This window comes from Lissotriton helveticus, chromosome 4_1 (assembly GCF_964261635.1).
Source record: "Lissotriton helveticus chromosome 4_1, aLisHel1.1, whole genome shotgun sequence".
Classification (NCBI taxonomy): domain Eukaryota; kingdom Metazoa; phylum Chordata; class Amphibia; order Caudata; family Salamandridae; genus Lissotriton; species Lissotriton helveticus.
The window spans coordinates 1,606,812,722-1,606,828,129 of NC_136063.1; the positions used below are offsets into that span (position 1 = coordinate 1,606,812,722).

The following is a 15,408-nucleotide window of genomic DNA, read 5'->3' on the forward strand; positions in this document are numbered from 1 at the left end:
CCCTTACAAGAGCCATGTATACAAAACACACTGAAATCAAATGAAGACACTGTTGTTGTATTTCTGAAATGCAATATCTGATCGTCAATGTAATCAAAATGGGTTACGGTGTGATTGATATTTTGTGCCACCGTAAGTCCTCTCAATTTGTGAACATCTTTCTAGCTCGTAGTGGTACAGAGAGCCATGTGTCATCAGGGCTTACTTAGATTGACGAACACTTGGAGAGATTAGGAGGCTTTTTAAAAAAACATACTGTCCTCAAAGATGTCAGAACATCTGTTTGTTCGTGATGTTTAATGTGACACCACAAGTGTGGGCATGAGCACCTCATTTGGGTCAACTTGTAGTTGCATTTTTTGCCATAACTGGTCGATTTCAATAGTTTGTAGAGAGAAACTTTTAACCATAACCTCCCTTCATCTGACGTTTTGTAGTTTATATGTATTCCACCGAGATTCCCTGTCTATTTGGTTGAAGAGAATACAAAATATATAATAGAACCATGTAATCTGGCCATGAGCTGCCATGAGCTGCCATCTAGGGGTTCTTGTGACATTGTAAATAACAAGATTTAAACCTGGGTAATTTATAAATGTCACCAGAACCCAGAGATGAAAAATGGATCGGATAGGTAACCTGTTATTTTTTCAGTTTTTCATGTTTGTTTTGGCTTAGTTAGCAACAGAACGGTTTTATTTTTCAAACTGGGAAATACAGGGAAAGGTTTACGAATATCAGAAAGCAAAATACTGTACTGTACTGTTGGATTGCCCGTGGTAACAACAAAAGACCAATATTGATTGTATAGTTAATAATGTAGAGTTTTGGAAAATATTGTGACTTACTCGCCAAAAAGTTGAGCATCCTGATTACAATTGCTTCAGATTTCCAGGTCGAGGATTGATTGATTGTATAGTTTGTTACTTAGAACCAACAAATGATATGCTTCAAAATAATGTGTGCTTACATGTTTAGTAGAAACATATCTTTATATGTTGGGGCAACCTTCAAACTTGCTACTAAAGAGCAATTGTTTACCCTGTAGATTTCGGATTTAAATCTTTAGCAGTAAATGTTCAACTCTAACCCAGTCATTTCACAATGTTTGAAAATAATCAATTTTCTCCTCCTTTTTCAGCTGCCTTTGCCGGAGTTTTGCATTGGTAAGGTTCTGTTTGATTACTATTCGTTATACAATGAGTATTTATAGTCCAGTTATTGGTTAAAAACACTTTTAAAAGCGTAAGACATCATTTGGTTCTCGTACTGTAAAACATAATTCCAGTTTGTACACACTGAACACGCCTTCTGTTTTTTTGCTTTTTCCACCTCCTCCATCGTGCCCCTTAAGACTTTGTTTTAAAAGTCTGGTGTCCACAAGAGCAGTCAAAGTGATTGTGTAAGTATAAGTAAATATCTGGGAGACGTTAGTTACATAGGAAACTAGAACAGATGATAATAATTGTGCAAAAAAGAACCCAGAGTGAATGTTTGCCTAGAAATGTGACTTAGTTTAAATAAGGGGTGGTCTAAAGTAAAACGAATGAGCATTGGTAATGATGTTGTCAGGAAGAAAATGAAATCAATCCCTTGCTGGAACATGTATGCCCCTTATAAGAGACTCCTGGACCTATTTCAGTGGGAGTGGGAAATAATGCTTTTGTAAGCGAAAGATGCTTGTTGTGCCAGACTCTTCCCTCCTCGGTAGAAGCTCCTTTGTTAGTTCAAATACTACCATTTCCTCCCACCGATTTATTCTTTAGCAGTTATGTTGCAAAAGATTTGTTAAATCGACTACTGTAAGATGCCTTTTTAGGTCGAGCGACCTATCTCAATGCGCATGCGCATTGAGCGGGAGCGAGATATATAGCGGCTTAAATAAGCTTTACCTAGACTGGCGATTGACTGGCGATTTGATGCTGTGCCCGTGCGCTTTTAGGTCCATGCGCAAGCGCATTGACCTAAAATGCGCGTGCACATCATCAAATCGCCAGTTAATCACCAGCAGCACTCCTCCCACACCTTTGAAGTGAAGCTTAGCTTCACTTCAAACGCCCCTGCTGCTTCACACCCTCATGCCGCTCTCCCCGCTCCGCCGCCTCCCGCCGTGTCTCATTTCTACTCCCCTCCCTCCCCACAGCAATGCCCTCCGTCTTGTTTCATCTGCCAGCACTGGATCACTCTGCCCCTCACCGCTGGTTCTCACCCCTCTTGCTCCTCAGCCCTCGCTACCGATCCCCCTCCCCGGACGCACTCTCCATTCTCTGCCCACAACCAGCTGTAACGTTGAACCCGACTCCGCCGTCGATCTTGCTCCCGCCTATCTCTCACCCTCCCCGGCACCGACTTCAATCTCCCTTTCCCCTTCACCACTGACCCCCTCCCCATCCCCCTTGAGCACGGGTTCAGACTGTAGCCTTTCCTTTCTCCGGTAATGGTATTTTCTCCTCTAAATTTTTTTGCACTTACTTTGATTTTTTTTCTCTCGCCCTGTTCTTCGATTACCTCCCCCCATCCTCCAGCACCGCCCCCCTCCCACGCCCGTCATCCAGGAGTAGCTTGCTGTTTTTTCTCTCTTCCACATCTCCAACACCTCTATTCCCCCTCCTGCCACTCTCTCCAGCACTAGCTCGCGCTCCTTCACCCACCCTTTCCCCTCTGTCACCACATCTCCAGCCCCCCTCACCCCGACCAGCACCTTGAGCACTGAGTCTCTCTCCAGCACGTATACTCTGCGCACCCTGCACTGCTTTAGCTTACCCTTTCTTCTCTTTTGAACAAATTGGCCACATGCCGCCCCCCCGTCTCCCCTCAATCACTGTCAATTGTTTTCGTCCAGATCCCGGTACTGAACAATGTCATTGATGACCCGCAGGGTGGGGAGGAGACTGACAAAATGCTGCAACTCCGGGCCGAATTATCCGACAGCGCTATTATGTGGCTTTGAAAAGCAAATTATACGGTACATTGTGAATGCAACAAATTATGCGCCACCTTTTCACATTATTGTGTAGTTATTTAGAAACTTTTATACATTGATGCAAAATAGACCTCAATGATCCACCACATCCACCACCACCACATCCACCACCACCACATCCACCACCACCACATCCACCACATCATCCACCACATCCACCATCACCACCACATCCACCATCACCACCACATCCACCATCACCACCACATCCACCATCACCACCACATCCACCACATCCACCATCACCACCACATCCACCATCACCACCACATCCACCACCACATCCACCACCACATCCACCACCACCACATCCACCACCACATCCACCGCATCCACCACCACATCCACCATCACCACCACCACATCCACCATCACCACCACATCCACCATCACCATCACCACCACCACCACATCCACCACCACATCCACCATCACCACCACATCCTCCACCGCCACCTCCACCTCCACCGCCACCTCCACCGCCACATCCACCGCCACATCCACCGCCACATCCACCACCACTACATCCACCACCCCATCCACCACCACCCCATCCACCACCACCACCACCGCATCCACCACCACCACCACCGCATCCACCATCACCACCACCACATCCACCACCACCACATCCACCACCACCACATCCACCATCACCACCACATCCACCATCACCACCACATCCACCATCACCACCACATCCACCGCCACATCCACCACCACATCCACCGCCACATCCACCGCCACATCCACCGCACCCACCACACCCACTACATACACCACCCCATCCACCACCACCACCCCATCCACCACCACCACCCCATCCACCACCACCACCCCATCCACCACCACCACCGCATCCACCATCACCACATCCAACATCACCACATCCACCACCACCACTTCCACCGCATCCACCACCGCATCCACCACCACCACATCCACCACCACATCCACCACCACATCCACCACCACCTCCACCACATCCACCGCCACATCCACCGCCATATCCACCGCCACATCCACCACCACCACATCCACTACATCCACCACCCCATCCACCACCACCACCACCACCCCATCCACCACCACCACCACCGCATCCACCACCACCACCACCATCACCGCATCCACCACCACCGCATCCACCATCGCCACATCCACCACCACCGCCACATCCACCGCCACATCCACCGCCACATCCACCACATCCACCACACCCACCACCACTACATCCACCACCCCATCCACCACCACCACCACCCCATCCACCACCGCATCCACCACCGCATCCACCATCACCACATCCATCGCATCCACCATCACCACATCCATCGCATCCACCACCACCACATCCACCGCATCCACCACCACATCCACCGCATCCACCACCACATCCACCGCATCCACCACCACATCCATCGCATCCACCATCACCTCCACATCCACCATGACATCCACCGCCACATCCACCGCAACATCCACCACCATATCCACCACCACCACATCCACCGCATCCACCACCACATCCACCACAGTGGAGTAGTGTGGCTCACTGGTTAGAGGCGGCAGGCCTGAGAGCAGAAGTCAGCCCGGGACCAGGGTTCAATTCCTGACGCGGCAGGGTCGTGGACCTTGGTCAGCGGACTCGATAATTCTCGCTTCGGTGCTTACTCTAATCAGGGGTTCCACTCGGCAACTCTGGGCATTAGCTTGCCTAATCTCCACAACGGCCCCACCAATTCCGGGGATGCCTGGCTCCACCTTGGGGACTCCCAGCAAGGGACCATCCCACAGGGAAAGCCAGGACGGGTTCCCCAGAGTTATACAGCTCCGGGACGCCCCGTTGCTGGGGCAGCTGTGCGCTTTACAAGTATACTACATTTACATTTACATTTACATCCACCACCACATCCAACACATCCACCACCGCATCCACCACCACCACCGCATCCACCACCACCACCGCATCCACCACCACCACATCCACCACCACATCCACCACCACATCCAACACATCCACCACCACTTCCACCACTACCGCATGCACCACCACCACATCCACCACCTTATCCACCACAGCCACCACCATCACTACCACCACCACATCCACTTTCACCACATCCACCTCCACCACATCCTCCACCACATCCACCACATCCACCACCACATCCACCCCCACATCCACCACCACATCCACCACCATCACCACCACCACCGCATCCACCATCACCACCACATCCACCACATCCACCACCACCATATCCCCCAGATCCACCACCACCACATCTATATGTGTGTGTGTGTGTGGCTCTGTGTGTGTGTAGGTGCAAATGCAATGTTCTTGGATTTTCGTCACAATAAAATACACTGAACATAATCTTCACAAAATTTATTTACAAACGTTTAAGCTATTGCCATTATAAATTAAATTTTTTTTTATTTAAGTATTAATTATTTACAAAATTAAAAGCCATTGTTATTTGTAATATCAATACATGTAAGTCACGTAAATACAACGCAGATTGCATTACAAATGCTATAGGTGTCACATTTGCAAAAGTTAAAACTATTGACATTGTAACTGACAAAGCTATTAAATTTGCTATTTTCAAAACCAACACATAAATAAAAAAAAGTGTCATTTACAATACCAATCGCTCAAACTTTCCTAATGCGAGACCTATTGCATTTCCAATGCTTGTTAAACTAGAATCTCTAAAGGTCCAGTGTTTCAAATTTGTAAGTGTTAAAGAAACACACACTAGGCTTATTTCATGGTACCCAAAACAGTAGGAACTCCACCTGTCCCATTGATCCGAACAATATTAGACCATGACCCATTAAAGAGTTCTGTATCCAACCCTTATTTGGTGACAGTATGTGACACAGCAGTTATTACAGTTGCAGTTATTTCCTCTACCCCCACACTGGTAAAAAATAAAAAAATCTTCCGTTTGTGATGCTGGTATGTTGCTTCAAGGTCAAGGAATACAAATACATATTTTCTGCTTGCTGGCTGTCTTGGTCCAAACACTTCCGTTCCTATTGGACTTCCTCCCTCATCCAGATTTATGCTATATTATTTATAGTTTTATACAAAGGAGGGGTTTGGCCCAATAAAATGAAGGAGAGAGGGTAGGGCCTATTAACGAGGAAAAACAATTAGTGTACCCTCTCCGCCAATTATTGAGGAAATGTTACTTATATAAGGAAATAAACGAAAGTGAATGCGTTTATCCCAGCCATTGATTGCGGCTGATTAATTTTAATTATTTTTTGGATACCATATTAGTTTTTGGAAAAAGAACACATGATCTCCTAAACAGACCAATCACATTCTGTACAATCTCAAAAAACAATACAACAAAGATTTCAAAAAATGAACAATTATTTACAAAATCACAAAACAGCAAGTACAATGACGAAAATTCACAAAAGTAACTGCAAATAAACAGTTGTGACATGTGGCTGAAAATCACATTCTCATATTTAAACAACACATCATATTCCCAAAATAAACTGATGAATTATTGCAAAAGACTTCTTTTATGCAAAAACGATGTCAAAATTAGTTGCCAAACTATATTAATATAGTTGCCACAGTTGCTCCATATTATTTATAGTGTCATTTTCCCCCGTAACTCTGAATATGCGTCATGTAAAAATGTTTGGTCATTGCTCTTGGAGTCTTCTTTATCAAAGTCAAGAACTTATTTAAAATTGGTCCATCCAATTGCGTTCAGTATGACAAAGGGCAATATAGCTTTATATCCTGCCGTAGTGGGCCATACCAGCCATTAAAGGCCCGAGCAAGGGTGAGGGCCTCTAACAAGGGAGCGGGCCTTTAATGGCCAGTATAGCCCATCTACAGCGGATTATAAAGCTATTAGAACATTCCGCCCCCGGAGGGCAGGATGTTCTTATTAAAAAAACAAACGCCTCTCGGAGCCAGAGGAAGTTGAAATCTCCCTCGGACTCCGAAGCCTTTGTTTCACAGCTAACAGCCTGTGCAGGTGCATGGCTGTTAGCTGTTGAACATGCACAGCAAGAGCTGTGAAAGGGGACTGAAGTGAGCCCCTGGTTCTCCCCGGCTTAGCTAAACTGCTTTTTGTAGACCAGCCAAGCCAGGGAGACACAGGAGCTAAGCAGCATTCACCCCTCCCTTCATCTGAAGTTCTAATGACACTGAGCTACAGGAGGAGGGAAGGGTGAAGTGTGTGTGTGTCCTCCTGCACACAGCCTCTGACTTTTGCTTTCATCTGCCTAAATAGTATATTTCCTAGAGGCTGTGGAAAGAGGCAGTTGCTGTGTATTAGGACATTGAAAAGTTGAGAGCAGCGGGCCTATACCAGTTCACATAGTCCTCTGCTGCTCCTTTGTTATCAGTGGAGCTCTCAACATTCCAATGTTCTAAGTAAGTATAGCCTCTGTATGCTTTCTCCCTATAAAACAAGATCTGTGGGTTAGATTTTGCCAGCTCCTTGATCTGTTGATGTCACTAGAGTCCTGCCCTGATCGACTTCACTGCTAAGGTGCTGGTTGTCGGAGAGTGTGAGCTAGCAGTAGTAGGATTTCGGACAACTAGTTCTTAATTCTAGACATTTAATTTCATAATTGCCATTTCAATACGTTCAATACTTACCATAGTAAATGGAAGTTCCTGCCCAGTTTCTCTCAAATGTTTTTATTGCTAGAGGGATAGGCCTATTTGCATGATGTCTAATAGACCTTTTGAATGGTATACCTCAAATGGCAATAAAAGTTACCTTTCCAGTGCATTCCTTTATCTTTCATGTATCCATTTATGAAAAACTCTACAATCATACATTGTTAGCATTGTAACATTCCTAAAGACATTCTCCATCCAAGTTTGCTCTTAACACTTTCCGTACCTGCCATAGATTTTGTATTGACTTTTCACCTTCTGATTTACCACTCAGTCATTCAGCTTTGGTTAAAAAAAATCAGAAAGGACCACTGTGTTGCCAAATGTGTTCAACAGATGATCGCTACTGCATAAATGCTGGCATTTCTTGCCATCGAAAAGACCTCCTTCAGACTTCCAGCTTATATCTTTATTCTACTCCCTCCCGCTCTTACAACGTTGAGTTTCGTCTAAGGCCATTTCTTATTCCCATGAACCCGGATGGCTACTGTTTTTATGCTCTAAAAGAATTTAATTAATCAACAAGAACGGCCGTTCAGGCCTTTTTGAAATAGCGGACTGTACAACCTGTACAATTTTATATATGTGAATTGATGTAAACCATTGTAATATAAGCACTTATGAACTACTGTTTTACTGTAAAAAAACAATTGGATGAGAATACAGTACTAAAAACAGACTAGAACAACTTAAACTCATCTGAAAGCATTAAGGCATCCTAACTCCATTAGTGTGAAAATATCCTGCTACTCTGTCACACATGGGCAATATAATAGCGAACTGATCATTGGCACCAGGCACTCTGTTTTGCATAAAAAAAGGCAACCGTAGGCTGATTCCAATAAATATATTCCTTAGACTACCAACTAACTTGCATCATTGCTATGGCTTTGTAAGATTGTTGATAGAGATTTTGAAAGCCTACTTATCGATTTTCATGGAGCAGTATCCAGTCCTGAACGTTTACCAATCGGGCTGCCATATATGATGTGGCACCAACCCCTCTGGAAAATATCTGGAATTAGATCTTGCATTAAGCTGATCAATGAGCGCTTTCCCTTGTTATGACAGAGCTTTTGGCGATCTTCAGTACATGGGTGAAGCTTGAGCCATTGCATGTAATGACCAGGGTGGGAGCTGACTGTTGTGGATGTGCATGTCCCTGCAAAGCCCTTACTACATTAGGAAAGGCCTTGCGTCTCCTCACGAGCCAACGAGGACAGCGTCTGTATAAGGAGAATGTGTTATACTTTCAAAGCCAAGAAGTGGGGTACCCAAATAGACCTTCTACTGTTATTATTAAGACAGTAATCCCTTTCACACATAGCAGAGCATCATGCTTGAATTGCGTAGACCCATATTTCTCACGCCCTATCCTTTTCCCCACAAACTGACTCCACATTCCTTCAACCCTTCCAGTATGCCCTTATCCTCTACACCCATCCATGAACTCGCCCATTCATCCAGCCACCTACCCAGGCACTCACTCGCAGGCATCCGTTCATCATGCACCTACTGACCCATCCATGCATTTAGGCACTCGCCGAGCAAAGCATGGGTATAAGGTGCTGTGGATTCCTGAATAAATGTTTGGAGGGACTGTATTGTGTTGCTTCTTAGAGGTGAACTAGATTTTTGCTGGTGTGTAAATGGAGTTAGAGAAAAGGCATGGATTCTAATAAACCTGACTGTTGAACATTGTCATTTCCTTCTGTTCCTGGGTGGTCTTCCCTTTCTAATGGCCATGGAGCAACTGTGTACTCTACGGCTGAGCTAGTAGGCATTGTTGTGTTCTTTGGGTGGATAACTGGTTGCTTGTGGGTGCTAGTCCAATGTACATGGGAGAGGAGTCTCTCCCTGGCTTAGAGATTGAGGTTTGAAGGGTTTATGCAGGAGGTGGGGTTAGCATTCCTCTTCATTTGTCACTAGGAAAGGACACTAGAAGTCAAATTCTTCAAAACCTTCAGAATTCCTTTGCAAAACAGTTTTCCCTCAATGATGGGACTAACTATTGCTAACGTATCATTGTTTACTGTTGAGGATCTCGGTGTTGTTGTTGGTGAGGTGACTGCTTTGTATTTCACACTAATTACTGATTCTTGGTTGTTGAACTTCAAATTCTGTGTATTAGTTCTCCTTATTTGAATTTTACTCTTAGTCTCTCAAAACAACAAATAAGAGAAATCTGCTTCTTTCTCTTCCTGTTGTTATGGCTGTATGGTACTGTATCTTCTACAAGTGGACAATGCTTTACTTAAGAACCGCCAACATCAGCACAGGATTATTGCAGAATATTTAGATTGTATGTTTATTTTAGCTACTGTAAGAAACGTTAAACATGCATCTATTGACGAGACGTATAAAAGACCAGGACAGTTGTCTGCATTTCTTTGCTCATGAAAGTGAGAAACTTTAAGTCACCTGTAGTTACCCATTAAACATTTGGCCTCGTTTTTATTATTTAAAAATAAATTCGCGCCAAAATCTTGACACCTATGATTTTGTTTTGTGGTGAGACCTGCCATTGTTTGTTTAATCCCCAGTCATAGTTGCCTATTTTATTATAAAGTACATTGGGCTGGTTTCTTTATTTACCCAAGTGGTGTCCTCTTATTCCTTGTTCATTATTAGAGGCTGCAACTATGTCTTGCTCAGTTGTGATATTAATTTTCAAAAACAGGTGAATGGATTTCTCTGTGTTGCCCTTTCCTTAAGAATACATTAACAAACGTTTTGGTGGCCCCGAGCCTCGGTGCGACTGGGGTCGGCACGATCCGATGAATGGTCATTGGGGAGGGGCACCCGACAGGGTTGCCCCCTCTCCCCCCTCTTATTTGCTCTTGCCATTGAGCCCCTCGCAATTTCTGCACGTAGGGACCTGCATAACTGGGGCATAGTGGTGGGGGATACTACGAATGTTATCTCACTCTACGCGGATGATGCGCTCTTTTACTTGACTTCCCCGGTGGAGGCCCTCCCCGTCTTAATGCGGCTATTGGACCGTTTTGGTGCGGCCTCTGGGCTGCGTATGAATGTCAATAAGTCTCTGGTGTTTCCCCTGACGGACGCTGTCCCGGTCTCAGACGTGGATCACCAATACTCCGGCCTCAGATGCGAACGGGTGGCGTTCCGGTACTTGGGCATTCAAGTGGCGGCTTCTGACGACGCCCTCCTGGCGCATAATATAGACAAGATCCTCGCAGCCCTCTGTAAATCTATTGCCTTCTGGAATACGCTTCCCCTCTCCCTCATGGGGCGGCTGGCAGTCGCCAAGATGGTGATGCTCCCCAGAGTCCTTTATGTGTTACAGAATACTCTGTGTCCGTTGCCGCCCCGAGTGTTTCGTACCCTGAACTCGCTTCTCACCTCCCTACTCTGGGCGGGTGGACGAAGCAGGGTCGCGCTGCGCACAGTGACGAGGTGCTGGGATGAGGGTGGCCTCGAAGCCTCGAGGTTTGACTTGTACTACTATGCAGCACAGCTTCTCCCGGCCGCCCGGTGGTTTGCTGAACACGAGAACTGGGAGCTGGCACTGCTTGCCGGCGCGGCTACTACTAAGGACCTGCAGAAGGCCTTGATGCAGGGTCGAGGCGCAGACGATACTCTGCCATATGTAGTGAGGCATACGGCCAACATTTGGCAGCGCTTCGTAGAGAGGGTTCTGCGACACGCGCCGTTCCATAGGGAGCTTACACTTTGGATATTGGCCCCGGTACTCGCACTGGAGGAGAATATGTCCTTTAGGGAATGGCGCTTGGGCGGCTGCGAGACCCTGGCGGATCTCTACCCAGATGACTCCTTTGTGTCTTTTGAGAAGGCCATGGACTCCTTTAATCTTGTGGAGGGCCAATACCTACACTATGGCAGTCTTCGGGAGGTGGCCAGGACGACGTGGCCCCCATTCCCAGAGGCACCCCAGCTCACTCATACTCTGGACGTCATCTTGTCATGTGGGAGGGGTAGGCGCCTGATCTCCCTCCTTTATTCCGCCATGCGCCGAGACTCGACTCCCCCATTAGCGCCGGCCTGGGCAGCATGGGAGGCGGATCTGGGGATAGGATTGGACCCGGCCCAGAGGAAGCGGATTGGAATGTTGACTCGTAAAGTGTCCTGCAATGCCCGCTTTAAACTTATACACTTTAATTTCGTTCACCGTACTTACATGACACCTGTCTCCCTCCACCGTATATCGTCAGACGTCACAATTGCCCTAGGTGTGGGATGGCAAGGGCGGGGTTCCTGCACCTAGCGTGGGAATGTCCGTTGGTCCAGGATTTTTGGCGCAGGGCGGTGGTATTCATTACCCGTACCACCCATCTTAGATTGAAACTAGACCCACTTCCCTGCCTGCTAGCATTAGTGCCTAAACCGAAAAAGAAAGGTTTGTCTTATAAACTGCTGCAACTTCTGTTGGTGCTGGCAAGGAGACGGTGGCCATTACCTGGATGGGTCAGAGAGCGCCTGAATTTTCCCATTGGTTGCGGGATGTCAAGGAATGGACCTTGGCAGAGGAAACGCACATGCAGCACTCTCGCAGGGACGAGAAACTCCAGGATGACTTACTCGCCTGGAGAACTATGTGTATGGAAGGGATGAGGGAGAATGACTCAGACGCCACTAGCGCAGAGCTGTTTTCCTCTGCGTCCTCGGAGTCTGGTGAGGGGGAGGAGGGGGGTCTAGAGTGAGGTGTTTTAGCAGGTGCAGCGACCCATGGTAGCCACGCCACTGTTCCTTGCCAGCTATGTTTGGATTAGATGGGATTCCCTATAGGCCGCACAACATTGTGGTGACTGCGCCCTAGCTGGCCCTTGCATGTTTCTCCTGTTATGTTCGGACCTGCACTAAAATGTCATTCATGGGGTAGTTCGTTATAGTTCTAGCTGTTACGTAGTGTAGGAATGTAACATAAGAAAAATGGCGTAGACATTGACACTGTTTTATTGTTATTTCAGGCACAATTGCACTTTTCCCTATTCGAATGTATGTTTACTCCTGCGCCGCCCTGCCTCCGGGATGTGGGCCATACACGGCTGTGTATTGATTCTGGGACTATTTCTACTGTTTACATGAGAACTGAGTCGATGATTGTATATTTTGTGCCTTCCTCTTATCTTCGCCACAATAAAAACAATTAAAAAAAATAAATAATTTTTTGGTGGCACACAGCGGTCCGACAACATTTGGTGCATGTCTTAGCTAAACAGTTGTGCTTTGCTGCACCAGAAGAAAATGTATGTTTTCTCCCTGAATCCTGTGGACAGTACCATGAATGACCCCTTTCGTCTAACTTAACTTCACAAATTTGAATTTTCCCCTACTTATACCACTATTTAAATATACCTCTACATAATTTTTGGTAATGAACCTAAAAATGCACCTCAAAGTGGTAAGGAACCATGCTGCCTCTGACCACGCCTTCTTTTTGCTGTAGTAATGGAGTCACTAGCTCCCAGGAAGAAGCTAACACAGACATATCGCCGATCCGTAATGCTCTGTCAATGGAGATGTTGGATGGGTATGCAGTTCTTTTTGTATAATCATCTACGTAATTATGTGATGATGATTAACACCATGTCTACAGATGTATCCCTCCCCCTTCAGACTGAGGAGGCATTTGAATATTTTGGTCTAATGGATTCATCCATTCTCATTTATGTCTTTGATCTGAATGTTACACTTGTAGGCGCTTTGGTTAGAGACGCTTAAAAAAACTGTTGACAACTGTTTATTGGTTTGGTATTCTAGAAAAAGTACTCAGTAAGCTCTATGGCATATATATTAATCTAAGGCAGCAATGTTAAGGTAAATTCCCCTTCAAGGTTTGTAGAATGCTCACCACTGTAGGGGTTAAATGTCTGTTCTCCCAATTTCTTTTTTTTCCATGTTGCAGCTCACCGTAACTAAGTCTTAATTTCAGATTTTTTTTTCTTTAAACCTAACAAGGAGCAGTGTATCTGTATTGCAGTGGATCACATTGGCAAACTCAGAAAACACGAAGGGCTTAATTACGAGTCTGGCAATCCGAGACCGCCAGACGCGTGGCGGTCCAGCCACTGCGGCACCTGCAGTCCGACCGCCCTACTAAGTGTTGAGCAGTCAGACCGTAATTGGATTGCTTGCTCTGCTGGGAGCTACCGTTCCCTAGTGGTGGCGCGGCAGTCGGGCCATTGGAAGATGCAGGTGGTGCCGCTGCCGCACTGTCATGCATATTACAAGTTTCAGGGCCACTAGCGTTTTCATGGAGGTCTTTCCTCCATGAAAAAGCTGATGGTGCTGAAACAAAGTGCCTCCTCATCCTTGGAATGCATACATAGACTGTAAAGTTCATGCAGGCCAGTTCCTGCATGGCAAGGACTTTACAATCCATGCCGTGCAGGAACCTGTCTGGTGTTCCCAATTTCAGTGCCTTTTCCAAAGTCATCGCTGCCTTTGCAGGAGACACTGCTGTGGGGGCGGGCACGCCGCCACCCACCAGACCACAAAATTACTTGTAATCTGGCTGGCGGGTGGCAGCAACTCTTGGCGGTGCAGGGGCATGGTGAAGGCAGGCTGCCCACCCCTGCACCGCCAAAAGTTGTAATTGGGCCCAGAATTGTTACTGCGAACCTTATGGCAGTGCTATTTCGATTACACTTTTTAATTGGTCTTCTTTGGGAAGCCTAAATTTGGAGAGAATAATACAGCCCTCTTCAAATAATTTTTCTGTTTTTCCCATGGCCTTTCTGGATGTTACTGGAAGGGTCAAAACAAATCTCATTTATATTCCATGGTAAAGGTACGTATCGGGACTCCCACTGGAAAATAAAATTTGCAAGAAATCCCTCTCTTTGAAGAAATGTTTGCTCATGACAAGCCTCATCGCTCGCAAAGAGGTTACAAGTTTCCTGGTCCTCAGAACTTTGTTGCTAGCTGCAGGAGCAGCTCATTTTCATATTTCCCGCTATCCAGGACATTCCACCGACGCTAGGAGCAGCGCGAGAGTGAGGCCGCAGAGGAGGTGAGAGGTGCGGCCCCGGGACTGCGAGGACCAGCAAGCAACATCAACAGCTGGTCCTCTTCCCGAGGGAGCCGCGCCCCCTCCCAGTGCCACGCCCCCTGCCGCGTCCATAACCTCTAGCGGCCCCCGCTTCGCGGGTGCCGCTCGCAAAGAGGTTACAAGTTTCCTGGTCCTCAGAACTTTGTTGCTAGCTGCAGGAGCAGCTCATTTTCATATTTCCCGCTATCCAGGACATTCCACCGACGCTAGGAGCAGCGCGAGAGTGTGGCCGCAGAGGAGGTGAGAGGTGCGGCCCCGGGACTGCGAGGACCAGCAAGCAACATCAACAGCTGGTCCTCTTCCCGAGGGAGCCGCGCCCCCTCCCAGTGCCACGCCCCCTGCCGCGTCCATAACCTCTAGCGGCCCCCGCTTCGCGGGTGCCGCTCGCAAAGAGGTTACAAGTTTCCTGGTCCTCAGAACTTTGTTGCTAGCTGCAGGAGCAGCTCATTTTCATATTTCCCGCTATCCAGGACATTCCACCGACGCTAGGAGCAGCGCGAGAGTGAGGCCGCAGAGGAGGTGAGAGGTGCGGCCCCGGGACTGCGAGGACCAGCAAGCAACATCAACAGCTGGTCCTCTTCCCGAGGGAGCCGCGCCCCCTCCCAGTGTCACGCCCCCTCTCAACCTCACAGCTATAACAGAAAGACCGTTTTACGCAACGCGGGACGCGCGCGGGTCGAAGCCCGGGCGAAGCCCGGGCCAAGGGCGGGCCCGTTGTTG

The 15,408-nt window shown here is 47.2% G+C and overlaps 1 protein-coding gene across 1 annotated transcript in view; it reads left to right on the plus strand.

Annotated features, from left to right (window-relative positions):
- The window catches only part of DPY19L1 (dpy-19 like C-mannosyltransferase 1), a 543,661-nt gene that overhangs the window by 34,848 nt on the left and 493,405 nt on the right, over window positions 1-15,408 (plus strand). Inside the window, exon 2 of the mRNA XM_078688229.1 lies at window positions 1,142-1,166. Coding sequence (XP_078544355.1) covers window positions 1,142-1,166 — 25 coding nt within the window. The remainder of the gene's footprint in view (window positions 1-1,141; window positions 1,167-15,408) is intronic.